At 36.4% G+C, this 24,153-nt stretch overlaps 1 protein-coding gene across 7 annotated transcripts in view; it reads right to left on the reverse strand.

Moving 5' to 3' along the window:
- The window catches only part of atp8a2 (ATPase phospholipid transporting 8A2), a 135,768-nt gene that overhangs the window by 27,037 nt on the left and 84,578 nt on the right, over positions 1-24,153 (reverse strand). For all 7 annotated transcript variants that reach the window (XM_056451197.1, XM_056451201.1, XM_056451199.1 and 4 more), the window contains 7 exons: positions 15,615-15,787; positions 12,218-12,401; positions 11,883-11,993; positions 6,068-6,142; positions 4,302-4,424; positions 3,744-3,822; positions 3,608-3,669 (listed from right to left, as the gene is read on the reverse strand). In XM_056451197.1, coding sequence (XP_056307172.1) covers positions 3,608-3,669; positions 3,744-3,822; positions 4,302-4,424; positions 6,068-6,142; positions 11,883-11,993; positions 12,218-12,401; positions 15,615-15,787 — 807 coding nt within the window. The remainder of the gene's footprint in view (positions 1-3,607; positions 3,670-3,743; positions 3,823-4,301; positions 4,425-6,067; positions 6,143-11,882; positions 11,994-12,217; positions 12,402-15,614; positions 15,788-24,153) is intronic.

The following is a 24,153-nucleotide window of genomic DNA, read 5'->3' on the forward strand; positions in this document are numbered from 1 at the left end:
TGATTAAGGCCTATGTGAATACACCACACATTGAATTAAACTGACTCCAGTAAAACTGCTTGGTGTGTGTGTGTGTGACCTACTGCCCATAGACATTATAATAGAACGCATGGTCCACTTTCGGTCTGTTGCTTCGACACGTCAACACAGCCACCATCTATTATAATGTCTATAGATACTGCCAGTCTCTGTTCAGGATTTGCTTATGTACGGTAAGTAAATGTGTGAAGTTTCACAAGCAATGTATCAAAATTCCACTGATTTCCTGAAATAAACTTTGCATTTCAGAATAATCGTAGCGCAGCTCTTTGGGGGATAACTGTCCTTCCTCTCTATGTAAGCTAGTATTAAATGAACACAATATGTATTGTCTATTCCTCTTTCTTTTTCTACTTTGGAGAAGAGAGAGGAGAACAATGTATCACTGCTTGAACTGACTCTGAAATGTTTTGCGTTCGTTCGTGATGAATTAATTAATACGCATCGGACTCAGTGTGCAAGGTTTGTGTACGTGACAAAGTTTTCACATATGAGCACGAAAAAAACGCTTACGAAAATTTCTGGCTTCAGTGTGCAAAGACCTTGAAAGCTGTCAAGCTGAAACAAGCAGGATGAAAGCAGCAGTGCTTTTATTATGTCACAGTCCACCACTAAGAAGAACACTGAAAAAAATTATTCAAAGGGGATTCCTTGGATTTACTCAATTTTTTTTACGTTAAGTGGTTGTAAACAATTTAATTAGGCTGAATTTAAACAAACAAATTAAGTTGAACATTGCTTAATTTAATTTGTTTGTTTAAATTCAACACAAATAAATAGTTTGCAACACTTTTGCATGCAACACTTTTTTCAGTGAAGAAGCAGCGAGGTTTTCAGTACTAAATACATTTTAGGATTCTGATATAATGCTGCTCTGCATACTAATAAAACACACAACATATTGAAGTGTCTTTGGTGTTTCCCTGTTTTATAATAAATAAAAACGGAAATCAGCAAAGTGTGACATCATTATCATGGCCCGTGTCATAGCTTATTTCTCTCAATTTGAACATTCTTTGAAACATTTGGAATTATGAATTATTACGTATATTTTGCTGACCTATTTAGTATGTACTATACTAAATAGGTCAGCAAAATATACGTAATAATGTTCTAGTGGTTTTTTGGATATATTAATTGCAAACATCTTACATATTGTGGCTTCAAAGGCTTTTTACAAGCTGTGAAATAAGTCTATGATGTCCCTAGAGTGTGTATGTAAAATTTCAGCTCAAAATATCACACAAATAATGATTTATAACGCTTTGAAACTGCCCCATTTTGGCTTCAATCCTAATTGATGGCATTTTCATGATATGGTGTGGCTCAGAAAATGATTTCCCTACTAAAAAAAACAGCTTAAACCAGCCTAAGCTGGTTGGCTGGTTTTAGCTGGTTGACCAGCCTGGTTTTAGAGGGGTTTTGGCCACTTCCAGGCTGGTTTCCCCTTGATAATGACCAGCTGAAACCAGCTTGATCAGCCTGGTTTAAGCTGGACATAGCTGGTTTTGGCTGGGCTCCCAGCCTGGCTAAGCTGGTTTTTGCTGGTCATCTCCCAGCCTGACCAGCTAAGACTAGGCTGGAAATGGCTGGAAACCAACCTGAAAGTGGCTAAAACCCCTCTAAAACCAGCCTGGTTGACCAGCTAAAACCAGCCATCCAGCCTACTGTAGGTTGGTTTAGGCTGTTTTTTTTAACAGGGTTACTTGTTTTTCAACAATTTTTAAATCATAGTAGTGAACATCTCAAATTTACTATCGAATACAATTCCCCACAAGTGTCATCCCAATATCATCTTTATAATAAAAGATGATATTAAATTGGTGACTGATTTGTACAGAAAGCCCACCGTTAAAAATACAATTTTACATGGTCATAGTTTCCATCCTACTAATTTAAAGAAAAGCTTGCCAATTAGTTAAGATACTGAAACATATGATAAACAATGTAAGGAATTATGTCAACAGTTTTATGAGATAGGTTACTAAATGCGCGCAGTGTAACTTCACAACTAAATGTCAGTTTTTAGTCATCCCCATTCAGGTAAGCAGTTGAAGATTAAATGTCCCTGTGGTTTAACTTATATCGGTAAAACAAGACTGAACACAGAAGTAATGAACGATTAAATGATCCAAAATCTTATTTCTGTTCATTTTAATGCATTGAAACATAACCTTTCGACATTAAGATATATTGGTATTGAACAAGTGAAGGTTTCGAGAAGGGGTGGGGATATTGATAGACTTTTATTGCAGAGGGAAGCGTTTTACATTTACACATTGAATACTTCATCTCCGAGAGGTTTAAATTTGGATTTTGATTTGATATCTTTTTGCAATTGTATTTATACATCTCATATTATGATATGTAATCTGTCTTTTTCCCGCTTGTTTACTGGCCTGTTGGTTGATTGAGGTGATTATTGTTTGCAGGTGTGATTATTGTTTGCAGGTGTGATGCGTCACATTTACACACTGAATACTTCGTCTCTGAGGAAGTTTAAATTTGGATTCTGATTTGAAATCAAATTTTTGTAATTGTATGTATGTGTGTATCTCATATTGTCATATGTATTCTGTTGTATGTGTGTGTGTGTTTTTTTCCCCTAGTTCACTAGCTTGTTGGTTGATTGGTGTGATTATTGTTTGCAGGTGTGATGTGTAGAGCTTGACTATTCTTTGAGTTCTCCTGCTGTCTTGTTTAACCTGATGAAGACCATGTAGGTTAAAACGTTGTTATAATAAAAAACATTTTGAGAGCTAAAGTGGCAGTGCCGATTACTTTTTGATCTTTTCCACAGTGTTTTGATCGAGCACCTGCATTTGAGAATCCCAGATGTGCGCACATTTCTGTTTTTTGTTTGCTTCGATCCTAATTGTGCCATTTTTGCGACTGTCGCTTTAAATTCAAATGAGGTTGTGATGTTTTCAATTGGGGGCGGAGCTACAAATGCCTTTGTGTCAGCATAGTGGCAGATAAAAAAACAAGACTAACATCCTATGCTAGTGAGGGAGAGATCATCACTAACAGGTGGGACTTTTCCTCTCTGATGACATGTAGAAATGAAGAATGTCAATCAAAGTGTTCCTGTAGACTGTTTTAATGAACAATTAATCAATTTTTACTATTAGAAGGTGATTATATTCACAGACATTTACCACAAAAGCATGTTTAAACCCTTTATAAAAGTGATTTTTGCATAACAGCTCCCCTTTAAATGGACAGTTCTCCACCAAAGAGCTATCACCGTTTAGTTGAATCACAAAATAAGATATTTTGGTATAAAATGTTTCTTTTTTGGGCCATAAACTACCCACAGAAACCAATGGTAAGCTGCCTTTTCCATTCAGACTATTTTCCCCAGAGAGTTCCTGTCGTTATTTATTTATTTTTTTTGCTTTTGGTTGTGGGCTCATTTCACGAGGATTTTATCACGAATAACCAGCGAAAAGAAACATTAACAAGTTTACAGTGTCAACACTGGCGGCCGGCGAACTAGCAGGGAAATGATGTGTGACTTCTCACTGGCAGGAGCTACAGCCCAATAAATGCCACGCTGAAAACTCACCGTGTAGACGATGTTCCCCACGAACAGGTAGTCCACACTGTTGCCGTTGTCGAAAGGAGTGTCTGAAGAAACAAAAAAGGGCCGATGAAAGATAAACACTCCAACCCGAGTGGTCTACATGTGTGTGAGTGCTTACCGTGCTCCAAGGCTTTAAGTGGAAACCAGAAGAGAATAATGGAGTGAATGAGAGCATTTATACAGTGACCCCAAAAGACCTGGAAAAAGAGAAAGCGGGAATGAAAGCGAGAGGAAGGGAGGGACAGAAAGCAGAGTCAGTCAAGACAAACTAATGCCAAAATACACACACACAGCCCACACAAACAGTTTCTCTGCAGTTGCACAGCTAGCGCAACGTCCCCCAGATCACCCCTAAAACACACAAACACACACAAACACCGATCCGTGGCTGAAAATGAATGGCTGTCTTATTTCAGCTTTATGAATCTCATTATTATCCCGATGGCAGCAGAGCTTCTTTTCTTGCACTCCTGTTTATCTGCTATAAGACACGAGTCAAACAACACGCTAACCACATCAGACTGTGATAATCAATTATAATGCAGGATGTAGACAAGCGTGGTGATGGTAATAACAGTCTGACGCTCGCTGCAGACAGATTTATAAGTCTCGAGGTGTTTATCGTGTCAGAATGAGTAATTGGTGATTGGGATTGTACATTTGTGTGCGGTACCACCTTGGTGTTAAAACCTTCTGCGTTTTGCGTGATGCGATAGAGCTGAGGGAATCGTATCATGTTCTGTTGGCTGCACGGCCGGTCAAAGATCCCGAGTGTGAAAGGAGGGAGAGCGGTGAAGATCTGAAACACACAGGAACATTTATGAGGGTGTGGTAGAAGTGTTAATATCATGCATGTTGAGATCAATATAAATAGCACACAAGACATTCAAAACAATGATATAGTCCTTTATAAAACATTTAATTAATTTATATATTATATCATTTTAATTTGTAGTATAATTTATTATACATGTTTAATATACACTCACCGGCCACTTTATTAAGTACACTTGTCTAACTGCTTTGGTAACACAAATTTCAGCCAACCACATGGCAGCAACTCAACGCATATAGACATGGCCAAGACCATCTGCTGCAGTTCAACCGAGCATCAGAATGGAGAAGAAAGGTGATTTAAGGGAATGTGGCATGGCTGTTGATGCCAGACGGGCTGTTCTGTGTACATCAGAAACTGCTGATCTACTGGGATTTTCACGCACAACCATCTCTAGGGTTTACAGAGAATGGTTCGAAAAAGAGAAAATATCCAGTGAGAGGCAGTTCTGTTGGCGCAAATGCAGAAAAGCATCTCTAAACGCACAACACGTCGAACTTTGAGGTTGATGGGCTACCGCAGCAGTAGACCACACCAGGTACCACTCCTGTCAGCTAAGAAGAGGAAACTGAGGCTACAATTTGCACAGGCTCACCAAAATTGGACAGTAGAAGATTGGAAAAATCTTCAGTTTACTGATCTGATGAGTCTCGATTTCTGCTGCGACATTCGGATGGTAGGGTCAGAATTTGCCATCAACACCATGAAAGCATGGATCCATCCTGCCTTGTATCAATTGTTCAGGCTGGTGGTGGTGGTGTAATGGTGTGGGGGATATTTTCTTGGCACACTTTGGATCCATTAGTACCAATTGAGCATCGTGTCAATGCCACAGCCAACCTGAGTATTGTTGCTGACCATATCCATCCCTTTATGACAACAGTGTACCCATCTTCTGATGTCTGCTTCACTGTACTCAAATGGCCTGCACAGTCACCAGACTCAATCCAATAAAGCACATTTGAGATGTGGTGGAACGGGAGATTCGCATCATGGATTTGCAGCCAACAAATCTGCAGCAACTGATGCTGTCATGTCAATATGGACCAAAATCTCTGAGGAATATTTCCAGTAAGGATTAAGGCAGTTCTGAAGGCAAAAGAGGGTCCAACCCGGTAGTAGTAAGGTGTACCTAATAAAGTGACCGGTGAGTGTACATTATATATTAATATATATTATGTATTATTAAGTTATTTCATTTTTGTGACTCAAAAAGCAGAACATACTTTCAAATATATTAAAAATATAATATAAAATGAAATCAAATTATATTTTAAACAACAGAAAACAAAATTTAAATATTTATACTTAATCTGAAAATAATTAACCTTCATAAAAAGACAAACCGTGTCCATAAAATTAACAAATATTAAATGGACACTATTATCTGCTGTCAAACAGAACAGGCATAAGTTAAGCTTTACAATGATTTGACCACCTTGCTGCAGTGCATTCTGGGACTGTTCACTCTATCAATGACACATTTAATACAGCCAAAGCCTGGTATAAGCAGGCAGATTATTAGATTTTTGGAAAGTTTACAAAAACTTTAAGTTCAAGAAATGCTCAACAAAACCATACAGAGGGAGCAAGACAAACACACATACCACATTGTACAGGCCAATGCACCACCGTTCAAACAGGATCTGACCAGAGAAACCGTTTACAAACGCAAACCAAAGCTGAGGAAGAAAGAGACAAGTACATTTGTTAAAACCGCACAAGTGGAGATAAACAAGACTAGATAAACAATAGTAACAAGTGCATACACACACAAAAAGATGAGTAATGGGGAAAACCTCCAGCAAAGTGCTTTCGAACATCATCAAACTCAAATCAGAGGTCACACACACTCACACACACATGTACACTTGCTGTCCTTCCCCCACCATAAAGACAAAGACAGTCTCTGAACTCTGACCTCTAAAGCTCCTCTTTGCTGCAAGTTAATCCTCAGTAAGACCCCAAAATGCCCCTCTCCCTCAAACACATGGACAGATGTGCAAGGACAATCACATTCCACAAATACAGAGACACTTAAACATTTAACCTTCGCCCTGATACACCAGTATACACACAATCGTATCACACAGCAGGACACAAACAAGCTGCATTTTCATTACCCTTCTAAATGTGCTAATTGAAATTTTGAATTGTGGATTTCACAAAGACACCCACATATGACAAAAAATGTTCAGGCAAATGTCATATGAACATTTAAAAAAAAACATTGTTATGCATTTATTTGTAAAAAATGGCTACTGATGTTATCGATGCACAGGCACTAACCTTGATCATACTGAAAATACATCTAATAAAAATGTACATTTCAAAAAACACCCCTATGCTGTAAACATTTTATGTGTGCATAAGGTGCTTTATCAGATAAAAGTCACTTGATCATTCTTTAAAGACATTGTTATGCATTCATTTGTAGAAATGGCTACTGATGCTATTGTTGCAGCATGTGCTAACAGAGACCCTACTGAAAATATACCTAATTAAAAAGTAAATGTTGCAAAAACAACCCCATATTGTGAACATTTTATGCGTGTATAAGGTGCTTTTTCCGATAAGTCACATGATTATTCTTTAAAGACATGGTTATGCATTTATTTGTAGAAATGGCTACTGATGCTATTGTTGTAGCATGTGCTAACAGAGACCCTACTGAAAACATACCTAATTTAAAAGTAAATGTCGCAAAAACAACCCCATATTGTAAACCTTTTATGCGTGTATAAGGTGCTTTTTCCGATAAAAGTCACATGATCATTCTTTAAAGAGATTATTATACATTTATTTGTAGAAACTGCTACTGATACTATTGGTGCACAGGCGCTAACAGAGATTCTACTGAAAATACACCTAATAAAAATGTCAATTTTGCAAAACTAACCCCATATTGGTGTGCATCAGTGGTTTTTCAGGTAAAAGTTACATGATCATTCTTTTAAGACATTTAGCATTTATTTGTAGAAAAGGCTATTGATGCTATCGATGCGGCAGGCGCTAACAGAGACCCTACTGAAAATACACCAAATAAAAATGTAAATTTCGCTTAAACAACCCCATATTGTAAATATTTTATGCATGTAAAAGGTGCTTTTTCCAATAAAAGTCACATGGTCAATCTTTAAAGACATTGGTATACATTTATTTGTAGAAATAGCCTATCTTGCTGTTGATGCAGCAGGCGCTAACAGAGACCCTACTGAAAATACACCTAATAAAAACATTTATTTCGTAAAAACAACCCTATATTGTAAACATTTTATGCATGCTTTTCAGGTAAACGTCACATGATCAATCTTTAAAGACTGTGTTATGCATCTATTTGTAGAAATGGCCTATCTTGCTGTTAATGCAGCAGGCACTAAGAGTGACCCTACTGAAAATACACCTAATAAAAATGTAAATTTCATAAAAACAACCACATATTTTAAACATTTTATGCATACATGAGGTGTTTTTTCAGGTAAAAGTCACATGATCATAAATGGCTACTGATGCAGCAGGCGCTAACAGAGACCCTACAGAAAATACACCTAATAAAAATGTAAATTTCATTAAAATAACCACATATTGTAAACTTTTATGCGTGTATAAGGCGCTTTTTCGATAAAAGTCACATGACCATTCATGACCAAGAGATCGTTATACATTTATTTGTAGAAACGGCCTATCTTGCTGTTGATGCAGCAGGCGCTAACAAAGACTCTTGAAAATACACCTAATAAAAATTTTAATTTCATAAAAAATAACCCCATACTGTACACATTATCCATGTATAAGATGCTTTTTCAGGTAAACATCACATGATCATTCTTTAAAGACGCTGTTATGCATTTATTTGTAGAAACTGCTACTGATACTATTGATGCAGCAGGTGCTAACAGAGACCCTACTGAATATACCCTACTGAATACAAGTACATTTTGTAAAAACAACCCCATATTGTAAACATTTTATGCGTACTGTACATACAGTAAGGTGCTTTTTCAGATAAAAGTTACATGATCAATCTTTAAAGACATTGTTGTGCATTTATTTGTAGAAACGGCCTATCTTGCTGTTGACAGAGACTCTTGAAAATACACCTAATAAAAATTGAAATTTCATAAATACCACCCTATACTGTAAACATTTTATATGTGAATGATGTGCTTTTTCAGGTAAAAGTCACATGATTCCTCTTTAAAGAGATTGAAAGAGATTTAAAGAGATTGTTATGCATTTATTTATTGAAACAGCCTATCTTGCTATAAAAAAAAAACATTACTAATGCTTTGCTTCTTAGACTTTACACACCTGAAACTTGTCTATAGCACTTGCTCACTGCTGCTCTTATAGTTGTGTAAATTGCTTCCTTGTCCTCATTTGTAAGTCGCTTTGGATAAAATCATCTGCTAAATGACTAAATGTAAATGTATTAATACAACAGGCGCTAACAGAGGCTATTGAAAATACACCTAATGAAAAATTTTGCAGAAATGCCCACATATTGTAAAAATCACGTATTGTAGAAGTCACATGATGATTCTTTAAAGTAATTGTTAGCATTTACTTGTAAAAATGGCCAAACTGCGCTTACAGAGTCCATACTGCACCCAGAAAAATCTCATTTGTGGCTGTTCCCAAGTATAGCTGTATAGCATACTTGTTGACACACATATTTCTCCTTCTATTAAAAAATAATAAGCAGTACATCTGTTGCAATATTAGTAAACCTACTTGTTGTCATGATTTTTGTAATTACTAATTGCAAAAAGGACAAGTTTCCAAGTTATCCCCAAGTCATTTTGCAATATCTTTTCATTTAGACAACATCCAAAAAGTTTTCCAGAAAATTTCAATGGAAACGCGTCTAGAGGTCGAGTCCTCGAGGGACAGGGGCGCATGTTTCTGCACCTGCTGCCGTTTTAGTGTGTGGCACAGCTGACAAATGCTCCACTGGACAGCACGGTGACCCTGTGAGTAAAGCTCACGCTCTGTCTAACACACACACACTTGGAGAGCTCTCGGATGACAGTGTATCTGGTATGCAGTTTTGAACTGGAAGGACCAGCCACTATAGATAGGGGTCAGCGGCTCTTTGTCTGTGCCTGCGTGTGTGTGTGTGTGTGTGTGAGTGTGAGCAAGACAGAAAGCAGAAACTTGAGGGGGCATCTCATTTATCACTGTCAAACACTTCCATAAACAGCTGCAAGCAGTCGACTTAATGTACGCAAGGGTGTCTGTGTGAAACAAGAGCAAGCACAAGGAGAGAAAACAGAGTGTGTGTGTGCGCGTATGTGTGTATGTGTGTGTGTGTGTGTGTGTGTATCAAGGCTAATTTGATGATTCTTTTTAAAGTGATCTGAACTCATGCCATGGAAGTACAACACATTCCAAAAGGAAGAGCTATGTTGTTTGAAGGAAAGAAGCCAAAAGTAAATGAAAGGTTTTCTTGCTCTCATGTCTTTCCAAACCTGAATGACTTCCTTCGAATGTGCATAAAAATGTTCAGCCCGTATAATTAATGTGCAATATATCCTTAATACCTATCTTTTCGTCCATTAATTTTCATGACTTTTGACATTTAGTCCCTTACTATTAGGAATACTGGATAAGGGGATTAAAACTTTGGTTAAAAAAATAAAACTGAATGGATAATTACTAGCTGATTACATAAAGTTATGTAAATTTATGTGTAAATTTCAAGAGAAATAACAAAAAAATTATTAATAAAAAGATAATGACAATTTATTGAAAATTATTATACCTATTATATATGTATACCTATATACTACCTGACAAAAGTCTTGTCACCTATCCAAGTTTTAGGAACAACACATACTGTAATAACTTGACTTCTAGCTGATCATTTGGTATCAGAAGTGGCTTATATGAAAGGCAAACGCCTCTAGATTACACTTATTTTACCCAAATAAAATACGATCATGCCTTGATTTTTATTTATTTAATCAGGACAGTAAGGTCTGACTTTGCAGAGACAAAAGTCTTGTCGCTTAACAGAAATAATGTACAGTATAGAATATAAAGTCATGGTGCAGTGGAAAAAGAATTCATAATGAGTATGACTCCCAAAAGCTTGGAGGACTGCATTCATACCTCTCTGCAATGACTAAATAACTAATAATAAAGTCATCTGAAACAGCAAAGAAAGCATTCTTGCAGGACTCCCAGAGTTCATCAAGATTCTTTGGATTCATCTTCAATGCCTCCTCCATCTCACCCCACACATGCTCAATAATGTTCATTTCTGGTGACTGGGCTGGCCAATCCTGGAGCACCTTGACCTTCTTTGCTTTCAGGAACTTTCATGTGGAGGCTGAAGTATGAGGAGCGCTATCCAGCTAAAGAATTTGCCCTCTCCTGTGTTTTTTAATGTGATGGGCAGCACAAATGTCTTGATACCTCAGGCTGTTGATGTTGCCATCCACTCTGCAGATCTCTCATACGCCCTCATACTGAATGGAACCCCAAACCATGATTTTTTCCTTCACCAAACTTCACTGATTTCTGTGAGAATCTTGGGTCCATCCTGGGTTCCAATAGGTGTTCTGCAGTATTTGTGCTGATTGAGTTCAACAGATGACTCATCAGAAAAATCTACCTTCTGCCACTTTCTCAAATGATCAACTAAAAGTCAAGTTATCTGTAGCTCTTACAACTATACAATATTATAACAATATTATATTATATTATATTATATTATATTATATTATATTATATTATATTATATTATATTATATTATATTATATTATATTATATTATATTATATTATGTTATATTATATTATATTATATTATATCATTTCATTTCTAATTTTCGGCTTAGTCCCTTTATTAATCCAGGGTCGCCACAGCAGAATGAACCGCTAACTTATCCAGCACATGTTTTACACAGCGGATGCCCTTCCAGCCGCAAACCATCTCTGGGAAACATCCATACACACTCACTCACACTCATACACTACGGACAATTTAGCCTTCCCAATTCATCTGTTTGGACTGTGGGGGAAACCGGAACACCCGGAGGAAATGCGTGAACGCAGTGAGAACATGCAAACTCCACAAAGAAAAGCCAACTCAACCAGCCGAGGCTTGAACCTTGCTGTAAGCCGCAGCACTACCTATTGCGCCACAGCGTCGCCCCTATATTTTATTATTTATATATTATCACCACATCTTCGTCATTCACGATATTTGAATAAGTCTGTATATCTACAAAATATCCCTTAAAGAAAATCACCCACAGTATAAACAACAGCAGTGTGAATAAATCTGACACTTTCTTTGGTGTTTCAAAGAGGAAAACAAACATACAGGTTGAGAACATGATGACAAAGCATTCGTTTCTGAGTGATCCACACTTTAACAGTCTCACACACACTTGATTGTGATTAATGTACTCACCTCTATAATATACAGGACCACGTTCTTATAGAAACAGTACAGGATACATTTAGTGACGCGGTTGTAACTCCAAGCCCCATGAACCAGTAAAAGCTTCTCCAGGTATGAGAACTAAAGACAGAAAGAGGTTAAAAGAAGAATGAGTTTCCCGCAGGAACACATGTGAACCATTAACAGCAGAAGCAGCTACCCGGATACAACAGCGCTGTGGGCTGAAGACTGCTGTGTGTTTTGTGTTGTGGTAGTGTAATTATGTTTTTAAAGATGAGATGTGTGTGACCAAGCACAGAATAATGAAATACATCAGTGTGTGTGCGAGTGTGTGTGTGTCAGACCTGAGCTATGGAGTAGTCAGATGAGTTAGTGGCCTGCATGCCTTCATTCCCACTGATGCCCACTCCCACGTGTGCTGTTTGTATCATGCCCACATCGTTGGCTCCATCTCCGATCGCCAGCGTTATGGCCTTTACATGCTTTTTCACCATGTCCACAATCTCTGACTTCTGTAACGGTGAAACTCTGAAAGAAAAATATGAAATAGTTAGCATTCTGGTTATTAGAATTACATTCAGTATGGGGGCGTGCGAGTGATCTGCAGAGCGGATGGCAACATCAACAGCCCGAGGTATCAAGACATTTGTGCTGCCCATTACATTACAAACCACAGGAGAGGGCAAATTCCTCAGCAGGATAGCACTCCTCATACATCAACCTCCACATTAAAGTTCCTGAAAGGTCAAGGTGCTCAAGGATTGGCCAGCCCAGTCACCAGACATGAACATTATTGAGTATGTCTAGGATAAGATGAAGGAGGAGGCGTTGAAGATGAATCCAAAGAATTTTGATGAACTTTGGTTTATTAAAGTGATGATGTCATCAGACAGCAACAGAGGATTGTTGCATTTTATTCCGAATACGTCTACATCTTAATTACTTAAAAGAGTTTATTTTAGAAAGGATGGCAGGAAAAAAATGTTCTCTGGAACACACTTCTGCATTATATTGAATCAATTGGGTCACAAATCAGACATGCGCAAACAATCATGGGAGCAAAAACACTTGTAGTCTATGAAACACTTCCGTCCTAAGGGCCCTCTGGAACTCTATTCAGTGTCTAATGTGAAATCCTTCATTAATGTTTTATGGTGTTTGCCTAAATGACCTTACTTTTGACACATGAAAACCAATGAGGTTAAATCTCAAACAAAGATCAAACATGAGGTTTCATTGACCATATTTGAATTGAGTGGGCTGAAGTAAATAAAAAGCGAAAGATTTACTACTAAACTAGTACTTTTTGGTATCTTTTTAGCCTGCTATCTCAGAATATATACACATTTATAAGTATTATACCTCCTTGTTTGATTAAGCATAAAAAGTTAATGCAACTAAACACTGTGGAAGTAAAAAACAACCTTATAGATGACAGTAGTTTACTGTAAATTTTGATTCTATTTTTATTATTTATTTTCATACAATTTTATTCAAATAATGTATATAATAATCATTTAAATATAATAACTTGTTTTGTATCCCTTATTTCATAATTATTCTAATTCTATATATATATATTTAAATATAGGTTTTTTTAATCCTAAAAAATATATGGATTTTAAAAATCTATTTTATTTTATAAAAAATATTTATAAAACATGCTTTTTCCTCACCAGGACACTAATTTGAAAAACTCTATACTACAGAACATTAATACACAAATCACTCAGTACTAAAATATCACGTACATATTACCACAGTACCTCAGAGAACATATATTCACAAAACTACACTGTCCGGAACTCCTCCACTTCTACAAAACCTCCAAAACTTAAGATGTTGGATGTCATTCGGATTTCCACTTAATTTTCGATTAATTTTCATTGACACAGATGCGCTTTTATACATTTACCAGCTGTTCCCTACCAAAACGAGAGACACTTCAACCCAATTCCTCAACCAAAAGGAAAGTGAAGATCTTTAAAACAAAGTTCACATCTTAGACGAACTATCTCCTTAATAGCGTGAGCATGGTATAGTCATAAAAACAAAAAAATCGAAAAGACAAATCCTGCCCAAAGCACTTTCTCTTGTCATCATGCTGATCGATTCCACCCCTTTTTCCACCATAACTCTATACCTCACACAATCACAGCGAGCCGGAGGGAGATGAAAGGCGGACTAATGTTCTTCATGGTGGAATTGAGCAGAAAATAAGAAGGTTAAAGCAGCTCTTTAAACAAACAGAGTGTGAACTCCGGAAACTGTGCATGGAGTGTGTGTGCACACACACACACCAATGCAAATGCTTTCTCCAACACACATACACACACATCCCTGCTCTTCTCTGCTGGTTGTCTGTGGATTCAGGACAGTTTTTGGGGGGTTTGCTTCAGTCGGTTTGTAGGGCCTTGGAGACCACAGTCCGGATATGGGCTTCATGCAACAGCAAGTCAATTATACTCCCTCTCACAGATGGAAAACCCACTTTATAATGGCATCAGAAACTCATTTATATTCAGATTATGTTCAGATAAACATTTACAGTGCTTGACAATGTGATGTGAATGACTGCATTGTCTACCTGTGTGTGCGTGTGTGTAATGACAGTAAGTGAGTCATTAGTTTGACATTTGCACAGAGCTCGCTATATTACATTACCTCCGCTCAGACGCTCTGTTCTGAGAGCCAAGCACTTATTTTCATCAGTTTTTTTAGTCACCCAGGGCAAGACATAACCTTTTGCTTGAAGACGCACAGTAAAATCTCAATTTCGAGAAATGCAGGTGGGTTTTTTCTTTTTCAGTTTGGGCAAACAGACACACAGCGGTTCAGTGCTAATGCCATAATGAATACCCATAACAAATAAAAAAGCCTGTGGAAGATCTTGTTTAATATCTTAAATGCGTCTTCTAGAAGACGGTGAGATTATAAGGCAGAGAATACGGAGACTTGTGTTTTGTGAACTCGTTTTTTTTTTTCTCAGATATAAAGGCCTAGTAATCTTACATAAGTCTCCAATGAAGATTTCAAAAACTGCCTTCAAAGTTTATTTCAGCCTGAACTCATACAGTTCTTCCAAAATAACATAGCAATAGCTAGCAAAATAAATAGCAATTACTGTATATATACTGTATATATGCACCTATGCATTATCAAATTACTATATTATAAAATATTAAAAAGTTCAATATTAAACTATTAATAAAATATGTAATGTATTAATAGTGTATAGTGTATAATGTATATAACGTATCAAGACCAATAGTTGTGTATATGTATAAATAATAAATTAAGTATGGAAATAAATAATAATATAAATATGTAAGAAAAACTTTGTAAAATAATTATGAATATTTAAATATTAAATACTATAATACAAAACATTTATGTTGAATATACTCGATATTATCATATTAATAAACCTATTTTAAATACAGTGAATATTAAAGTACACTTACTGTATATATGCACAAACAATGTATAATCTCCGTTTATATTATTTAACTCAAAACAAACTCAAGACCGCTAAAATGACCTACACTGATGTAGACCAAAAACAAAAAGAGAACCAAATGAATTTTCCCTCAGAAAGAACTGCAATACGTCATCTGAACACAAGTGCAACATCTGAGCAACGTCTTTCTCCTCTCTGTTAATGATTAGCGTGTTTATTAGAGCAGTGATATTGATACATTTGTGGTGATGTCCGTGTGTGTTTGCATCAGCACGCGTTACCTGCAGCAGATGACGGCCTTACAGGACAGCGCAAGGTCCAGGAAAGCCTGCCGTACTTCAAAAGAGAGGGCATATTTGAGCGTCTGTCCGTCTATGATGAGCGCCAACTCGTTCTCCTTCCTCAGAGAGTCACCCAGAGAGGAGCAGTGAGCCGTCAGCGTGGCCCTGGTCGCCTGTGAAGCAAGAAAACCAGGAAATTTATGACCACCCATACTTAAGACTCATAAACATTACAATACATACATTATTTATCATTTTTATAGTCTAAGGCGAGACACTGCAGACCATTTTTGTTTGGCAAATAGTCATTTATTAAGCTAATAGCCTTAGTTAATGTTTTTTTACTATAATATTTTTACTATACTGTAAAATATTAAAAGTTAAATACATTGAAATAAAGTGTTGCCTAATATACTAACTGTATTTTTTTTGTAATGTATAAAATGAAGAACAATAGCTGTGTAATAATGAAAACTAATATAATATGAAAGACTGTATATAAATACTCTGTAACTGTTATATACATATTTTACAGAGATTATGAAAGAACATTTATTGTATTTAAAAATGCATAATTTTTTTTTTTTTTTTTTTACTTGGAAATTTATGACCACCCATACTAATAGTTCGGACTGCTGAGCGAATCACTGGTACAACCCTTCCTACTCCCCAAGAACTGTACTTATCCAGAGCGAGCAGGAGGGCTGCCAAAATCGCTCTGGACCCCTCACACCCAGCACACTGCCTCTTTGAACTTTTACCTTCTGGTCGACGCTACAGAGCACTGCGCACCAGAACAGCCCGACACAGAAACAGTTTCTTCCCTCAGGCAATCCATCTCATGAACACTTGATGATAATTATTGCGGAACCAACATCACTACTTGCCATACACTTTTATACACATATACACTTATTTAACAACACACTTTACATGCCAATTTGCACATAACAGCTGCACATATAACGTTGTATATAGTAATAAACATGTACATACACTTGTCAATTTGTATATTTGCACTCACTACTTACTTCTTTTTTTTTTATATATTTATTATCTGTTTTTTGTCCTGTCTCTGTAATTCTGTTGCACTGTAGAAGCTCTGTCACGAAAACAAATTCCTCGTATGTGTGAACATACCTGGCATCAAAGCTCTTTCTGATTCTGATTACTAAAAAGACTTATAGGCATTACAATACATGCATTATTTATCATTTTTACAGTCCAAGGCGAGACACTACAGACAATTTTTTTATTTTTTTTTTGCATGTGTCTGTCGATTTTAGTCTTTTTCAGTGTTTTTCCAGTCTTAATGGAAGAAGAAAGCACACAAAGTACACTTCTAAGTGTTTCTTTTATCTCACTTCATCAAATTATACACAGAAGTGTTTTGAAGTCTCTGATAAACTTCCGGTGAAAGATTGATCTTTAATTTCATAATGTTCCTTTTCATTTAAGTTCAAACTTAAGTGTTCATTTAGTTGTTCAAGCTTGAAATGAGATGAAAGGCAGTTTAAACACAAGTGCCGCTAGGAGCAGTAGGCACTCGCAAAAAATACAATGAAAATACTGTGGTAAAATGAATGTTCATATTTTAAAGACATGATTCGAAATAATTACATTTAATGCAGTGCTCTAGTCTGGTAAGAGACACTTTATATTGTGTCTCAATCAGGAGATCATTGAAGAGTGTTGATTTTAACGGGCACCTATGATGAAAATCATCTTTTATACTTGAATTTGGAGAATTTGCTGTAAAAATGTCTAACAGCTGTTGTGAATCGTATCTCTTCACAACAAAAAATGTAAATATAAAAAAAGTTCTGTGATGGATTATTGGTGATTGAGTTTCAGCCTGATTTGGCAGTTTTACTCTGACATAGGAAAACTAAGACCTGTTTAAAATTATTATAAGACCTACAACACAATATTTAAGTGAATTTAAGACTTTCTGAGGCCTAAAGTTTAGTTTTTGGGAAATGTAAGATTTTTTTTAAAGACCCCATGGACACCCTGCTGCTAGAAATTAGGGTTGCACAATTTACCAGTACTATGGTAGTATCGCGATACTATAGCTCCAAAATACTGGTTGTGCCACTGTAGTTTGTAAACGGTAGTATCATCATTGATGGTTTATCTACAGTAGATGTTGCATGTGGAAATAAGTCACTAAAATGCTCAAACACTTGTGCAACAATAGACCATTTTATTTTAATAGTCTGTGGAGCCCTTTAAGATTGCAAAACTGTGTAGAATTCGTGCCTTGTATGGTAGCCTATTGCACGTTTTCTAATGCTTCAGTTCAAACACACATCTGAATCAGTTCATTCCTGTTGATATGATTTAGTAGCTACAGCAACAGCAACAATCTCTTTAAATGAACAACTGACAAAGATAAATTTTGAATTACTTTGGATTGTTACCTGATGAGACTGAAAAAAATTTTGATAAAAAACCCAAAAACAGCAACAGGAATCATTTAAACAATTTTTGACCAATTCATATAGCTTAATTTTGTTGGAAAAATGCTCTTTTACAACAAATTTCATTTGGTATAATTTGTCTCTTTATTTTTATGTATTTTTGTTGGTGTTATCTACAAAACAAACAAAAAGAATGAAAGAAATTTAGGTGAAGTGACGTGCAGATAATACTTTTTGGCCTAAAGGGAATTATGAATTACATTCAAGTAGACCTATTATAACGTAAAATATAGTATTTTTGCCAATTTTCTTCATAATTTGAGTTATGAATTACAGTATCGCAATACTACTTGATATCGTGATAGCTAGTATAGAAACATAAGATGAATTAATGGTATTGCAACAACCCTACTAGAAATACATGCAAATTAGCTCATATGGAACTAAATAATGTTCTATTTGCATATGCAAACATAACATTTAAAAATAGCAATAATTCTGAAACACAAAAAATATTTATAATTCTTAATGTAATCAGTCAACTGGATACGAATAGTGACAACTCTTAGCACTTTTTATTTCTTGCCTATATTTCCATGTCTAATGCTATATAAAACTGCTTTAATCCTTTCCTGAGAAACATGCCAGCTCACATCACACACTTCTCACGCACACACACATATCCGAGCGAGAGCGTAATACCAAAGGAAGTTGAAGGGGATGTTTTAAGTGGTGTCATTGGGGCTGTTAGCGCCACAATCTATCTCACACACACACACCTGTTACGCATCATCCTGTCACCCGAGACACTCTGAGCCCTTAAAGGACTCAAAAGCACGAACTGTTGGCCAACAAGAACTTTATATGAGAAGAGAGACAGGAAGAAATATGATAAAGCACGGAGGAAGAGGGAAAAAGGCTAGCTAGTTAGCATCGCACAGAAACAACAGATGTCTACTAACATGTCCGCATTAAGATAAGCAGTCGAACATGAGTCAAAACGAGAACATGAAATATGTGCGTGTTTATTGGATAGTGGTTGCAGGCGGTTTTCGATTGAGATCTTGATAATGGGGACAGGATCGCTAATAGAGAAAACAAACATCCTTCATTCTGTAACGAGAACCATGTGGACGACGCAGCACGCAAGCAGGCCCGGCGCTGGGGCCACACACACATACACATACAAAAACATTCATGAACACAGCTGCTGGAGTCTCTGTCAGCGCTTTGACAGCCTTTGTGTTACAGACAGGATAAATTCACTCCAAACGGACCGCTCTAATCAATGTCTTGATGAAACTATCGCTCCGCTCCAAGATTTAGCCCACTGACTATTCAAGTGGGATTTCAAGACATTATTTGTGCACTTTGCATAAAAGACAAGGTAGCAATTATTACAATGTTCCCAAATATACTTTTGTAGCACAATTCCACCACAACAATCTAAACCGGGAGTTTAAATGACGATTTTCAACTAAAAAATGAAAATCTTTTTATGCATATGTATGATTTTATGCTTATATATTGATTGAAATCTATAAAATTGCTAATTTGTTGCATATTACTACAGAATTGACTGTTTATTGTGAATTTTAATTGATAGATTGTTGTCTATAGATTTTTAAACGGACATTCACACAATGCAATCAAATGAAAAAAGTGCCATTAATTGTACTAAGGCCCAATTCCAATTGTACCTCTTAGCCCTTCCCCTTAACCCCTCGATTTGTGCATTCACGTAAAGGGGAAGGTGTGTCCCAATTCTATTTAGCTTAAAGACGTAGGACTAAGGGGAATTCCAATTGTACCCCTTAGCCCTTCCCCTTAACCCCTCGATTTGTGCATTCACGTAAAGGGGAAGGTGTGTCCCAATTCTATTTAGCTTAAAGACGTAGGACTAAGGGGAATTCCAATTGTACCCCTTAGCCCTTCCCCTTAACCCCTCGATTTGTGCATTCACGTAAAGGGGAAGGTGTGTCCCAATTCTATTTAGCTTAAAGACGTAGGACTAAGGGGAAGCGCTTGATAGCCTCTGAAATGGAGATTAGTCAAGACCACACTTGAAACCAAGGGGTAAGAAAATTTCCCAGAATAAACCATCTCCATGGCATGCACACGGAAGTCAGGCGATGCACAAATAGTATTTTTTTTGTCAGTATTACAAATTTTACAACATACAAGCATGTTTTAATACATTCATAACCGCGTTTGTGTTTCACGATCATGATTTAAAAAAAAAAGCTAAAATAAAAAACGCTAAATTTCACTATCTATAATCCCTAATAATAACTCCTGTACAGCAGTCCCACAACATTCTGACACTCGAATACCCTATCAGAAAAGTCTAGTGGCTGGGATTGACCTTTTTACAGTGTCTGGTATAATGTTAATGTTGTTTTCATGTGTTTAAATGAATACGGCCACAGTGTAAATTCATAGTATTACAATCTTATTGCCACATTTATCCTTGATAAATCATAAAATATGCCTTCAGTGATTTCCTGAAGATAAATACCAAAAAATAATGCAACTGGAATAACTACAGCAGTCAAGGGATCACGATGACATTTCATGACGTGTGCAGGTGATGTATTGCTGTCCCGTTTCATTTTTTACCCCGGGTATAAGACTTTTTTATTGGGATTGGGTCTAAATGTGTATTTGTAGAGTGCTTTAAATGTTAAACAGAAAGTATTTTAAATTTCTACTTGCAGATGGCATAATATGAATTAAATTTAAGTGCATTTCAAGTAAACTCTTCAGGCTCAATTTATTAATACACTTAAGTAGGCTTTAATTTAAAAAGTACACTATAAAATACGTTTAACAAACAATCTTTTCTCATGCTGTAAAAAAAGTACACTTATTTTATGCGGTGACTTCCAAACTAAATGACCATTTTAAACTGCAGTATTATATTCAATAGTATTTCTGGCGAACTCATTTTAAAGTAATTGCAACTTCATCATAACAAATGTGTAATTACAGACATATTATAGGATACACTTTGGTATACTTTGCTTAGATACACAAGTACACTTATTTATCTATATTTAAAGGATAATAGAATTATTTAAGAACATAAAAATGTGAGTGTCAAAAAAAATAAGCTCAAGTAATTGTTTTATTAAATTGTTTATTAGTAGTTTGAATGCATATGAAAGTCATTTTAATTAACTTTTAAATAATGTGCATTTAAAGGGATGGTTCACCCAAAATAATGATAATTCCAAAATATTCAAGTGGCTCCAAACATTTATTAGTTTAGCTTTTCTGTTTAACACAAAAGAAGGTATTTTGATAAATGCTGGAAAATGGAAAGCGTTGACATCCATAGCATGAAAAACACTATGGCAGTCAATGGCTAAAATTTTAAAGCATTCTTCAAAATATCTGCTTTTGTGTTCAACATCAGAAAGAAACTGAAACAGATTTGGAACAAATGAAAAGTGAGTAAATTATGGCAGTTTTTTTATTTTTGGGTGAACTATCCCTTTAAATGTTCTAAAACAACTCATACTGTTTACACTTGGTGTATTGTAAAAAATAAGATTCCATAATAGAGTAAGCATTCATTTTAAAAGTATGCCAAACTGTACTTCTTTTCACAATAATGAGCTTTATCCATCATGAATGATTTAACTCATTCTGTATTATTGCTACTTAGCATTACTGAATCATTAGCTTAGCAACATGCTAACATCAAACTACATTAAACCCACTTGCAAGTTGAGCGTCGTGTGGTGTTATTTGCGTTTCTCTTTATGTAGAATGTTCTCTCAGAAATCAGCGTTCTAAGTAGGCAGAACCAAACATGGCAGCTTGATTTTGAAAGCCAGTTTACAGCAGCCCTGAAATCAGCCATCAAGATTCCTGAGTAACTAGAGCTCATCTCCTCTCCTCAGCTCAACCCCGACATGTTTGCCTGTTAATGTGTGTGTGTTTATCTTTTCATTCAGGAATTCCTGTTTGCTTTCACCTTTCCCGGGAAAACATGAGGGAAAGAAAAACAGAAGGGTAATGAAAGAATTAAGCCCGATTATGGATTGACGGCGCGCTGAAAGTCAAAGCTTTTGACTTTGTAAGTGTGTAAACAGTAGCCTAAGAAAACTGCTACTGGTAATTCATTAGCGAGTACAGTTTCCTGCGAACTCAGTTTATTATTAAAGGCACTTCAGGTAACCAATGTACACAGTGAAAAATGCTGGGTTCCACACAATCGATTTGTGTTGGGACAACATGAAGGAATTACGTTAACTTATTAGTTTTTACAAATTTAGGTGGATTGAACATAAAACAATTAAGCTGTCCCCAAAAACACCTCAGGAGTTATGTTGTTTCAGTTCATTTTAAAAAAAGTAGTTTGAATGAACAGCAAACATATATTTTTGAGTGTAACTATACTACTCCAGTTAACTGGCTACATTGAAAATTGCCATGTTTTCTAAAATTTTAAAGGGATAGTTCACCCAAAATTTAAAAATCTGTCATAATTTACTCACCCTTTACTTGTTTAAAACCTTTATGAGTTTCCTCCTTCTGTCAAGCAGGAAAGATGATATTTGGAAGAAAGCCGAAAAGCCTGTAACCATTGTCTTCCATAGTATATGTTTTGGTTACAGGTCAATGGGTACAGGTTTTCAGCATTCTTCAAAATATCTTCTTTTGTGAAAAAAGAAAATCATAAACATTTGGAAGCACTTGAGAGTGAGTGAATAGTGAGTACATTTCCTATTTAAAGTTTAAACATGCAAATAAGGCATATACTTATTATTATCTGTGCTAATTAGCATAGCATAATTAGCATATTTGGTTCAAATGTTGGAAAAAGTTCAAAATTCTGTTGAGATATTAGAGTCAAAATATTTACAGTGGGGATTTTGAAAAAAAAATACTGAAAACTCACACACATAGTTGGTTTTAGTGGTTTATGGGGACTTTTTTTACATGCATTTTATAACGTAAAAATTGCTTATAATATGGGCTTACCCTTCGTAATCCTAAACACAACCCTTAGGAAACCTGTAGCAAATGTGGAATGAGAAAGTATGACTTTTAGCCTTTTTTAATTATGAGGACACGAGGCATGTCCTCATAAATCACCTCAACATTGTAAGACCGAAGTCATACCCATGTAATTATACACATTTGTGTCCTCATAAACCACCAAAACCAGTGCACACACAAAATATAGATGTCATTCATTCATTTTCTTTTCAGCTTAGTCCCTTTATTAATCTGGGGTCGCCACAGCGGAATGAACCACCAACTTATTCAGCACATGTTTTTACACAGCGGATGCCCTTCCAGCTGCAACCCATCTCTGGGTAACACCCATACACACTCATTCACACACATACACTATGGCCAATTTAGCCTACCCAATTCACCTATAGCGCAAGTCTCTGGACTGTGGGGGAAAGCGGAGCACAAGGAAAAAACCCACGCCAACACGGGGAGAACATGCAAACTCCACAGAAATGCCAACTGACCCAGTCGAGGCTCAAACCAGCACCCTTCTTGCAGTGAGGCGACAGTGCTACCCACTGCGCCGCCCAATCACAGATGTGTAGAATAAAAATGTTCAGGCAAATAATGGATAAACTTATCCCTTGGTAAAAATAAATATCTGAATAAAACTGTAAAGCTCAGTGTCCTTTAAAATATTCTGTGAAGTTTTCTTTCCTTATATACCGTACTTCTCTCTCTCTCTCTCTCTCTCTCTCTCTCTCTCTCTGTCCATTAGACACTCATGGCTGGCTGGATTTAGTATTAACTCTTGAACTTCAGACAGGATGTGTCAATGTGTTTCTCTCTAGTGTGTGAGTGTATAAATCTTCATCTGGGACTAACAAAGCTGTTTGCGCATCTTATTGGTTTAACAGTGAAGTGAGCACATTAATGAGCTCTTAAATGTTTGTGTATGGTTTGGTTTGTGGGTTTGTGTGCGTGTGAGCTATTAGCTTCGCGTCGCAGTAAACATCCTCATTCTCCAACACAGAGGCGCTAATAAGCCTGGAGAAGGTGCCAGTCGAGCCTCTCGCCGTCTCGGCTGCCAGCGCTGTGGCCATGGGAACCGAACCACTAACAGTCACCGAATCCTAATCCCCGAG

The sequence above is a fragment of the Danio aesculapii genome, chromosome 24 (genome assembly GCF_903798145.1).
Source record: "Danio aesculapii chromosome 24, fDanAes4.1, whole genome shotgun sequence".
NCBI lineage: Eukaryota > Metazoa > Chordata > Actinopteri > Cypriniformes > Danionidae > Danio > Danio aesculapii.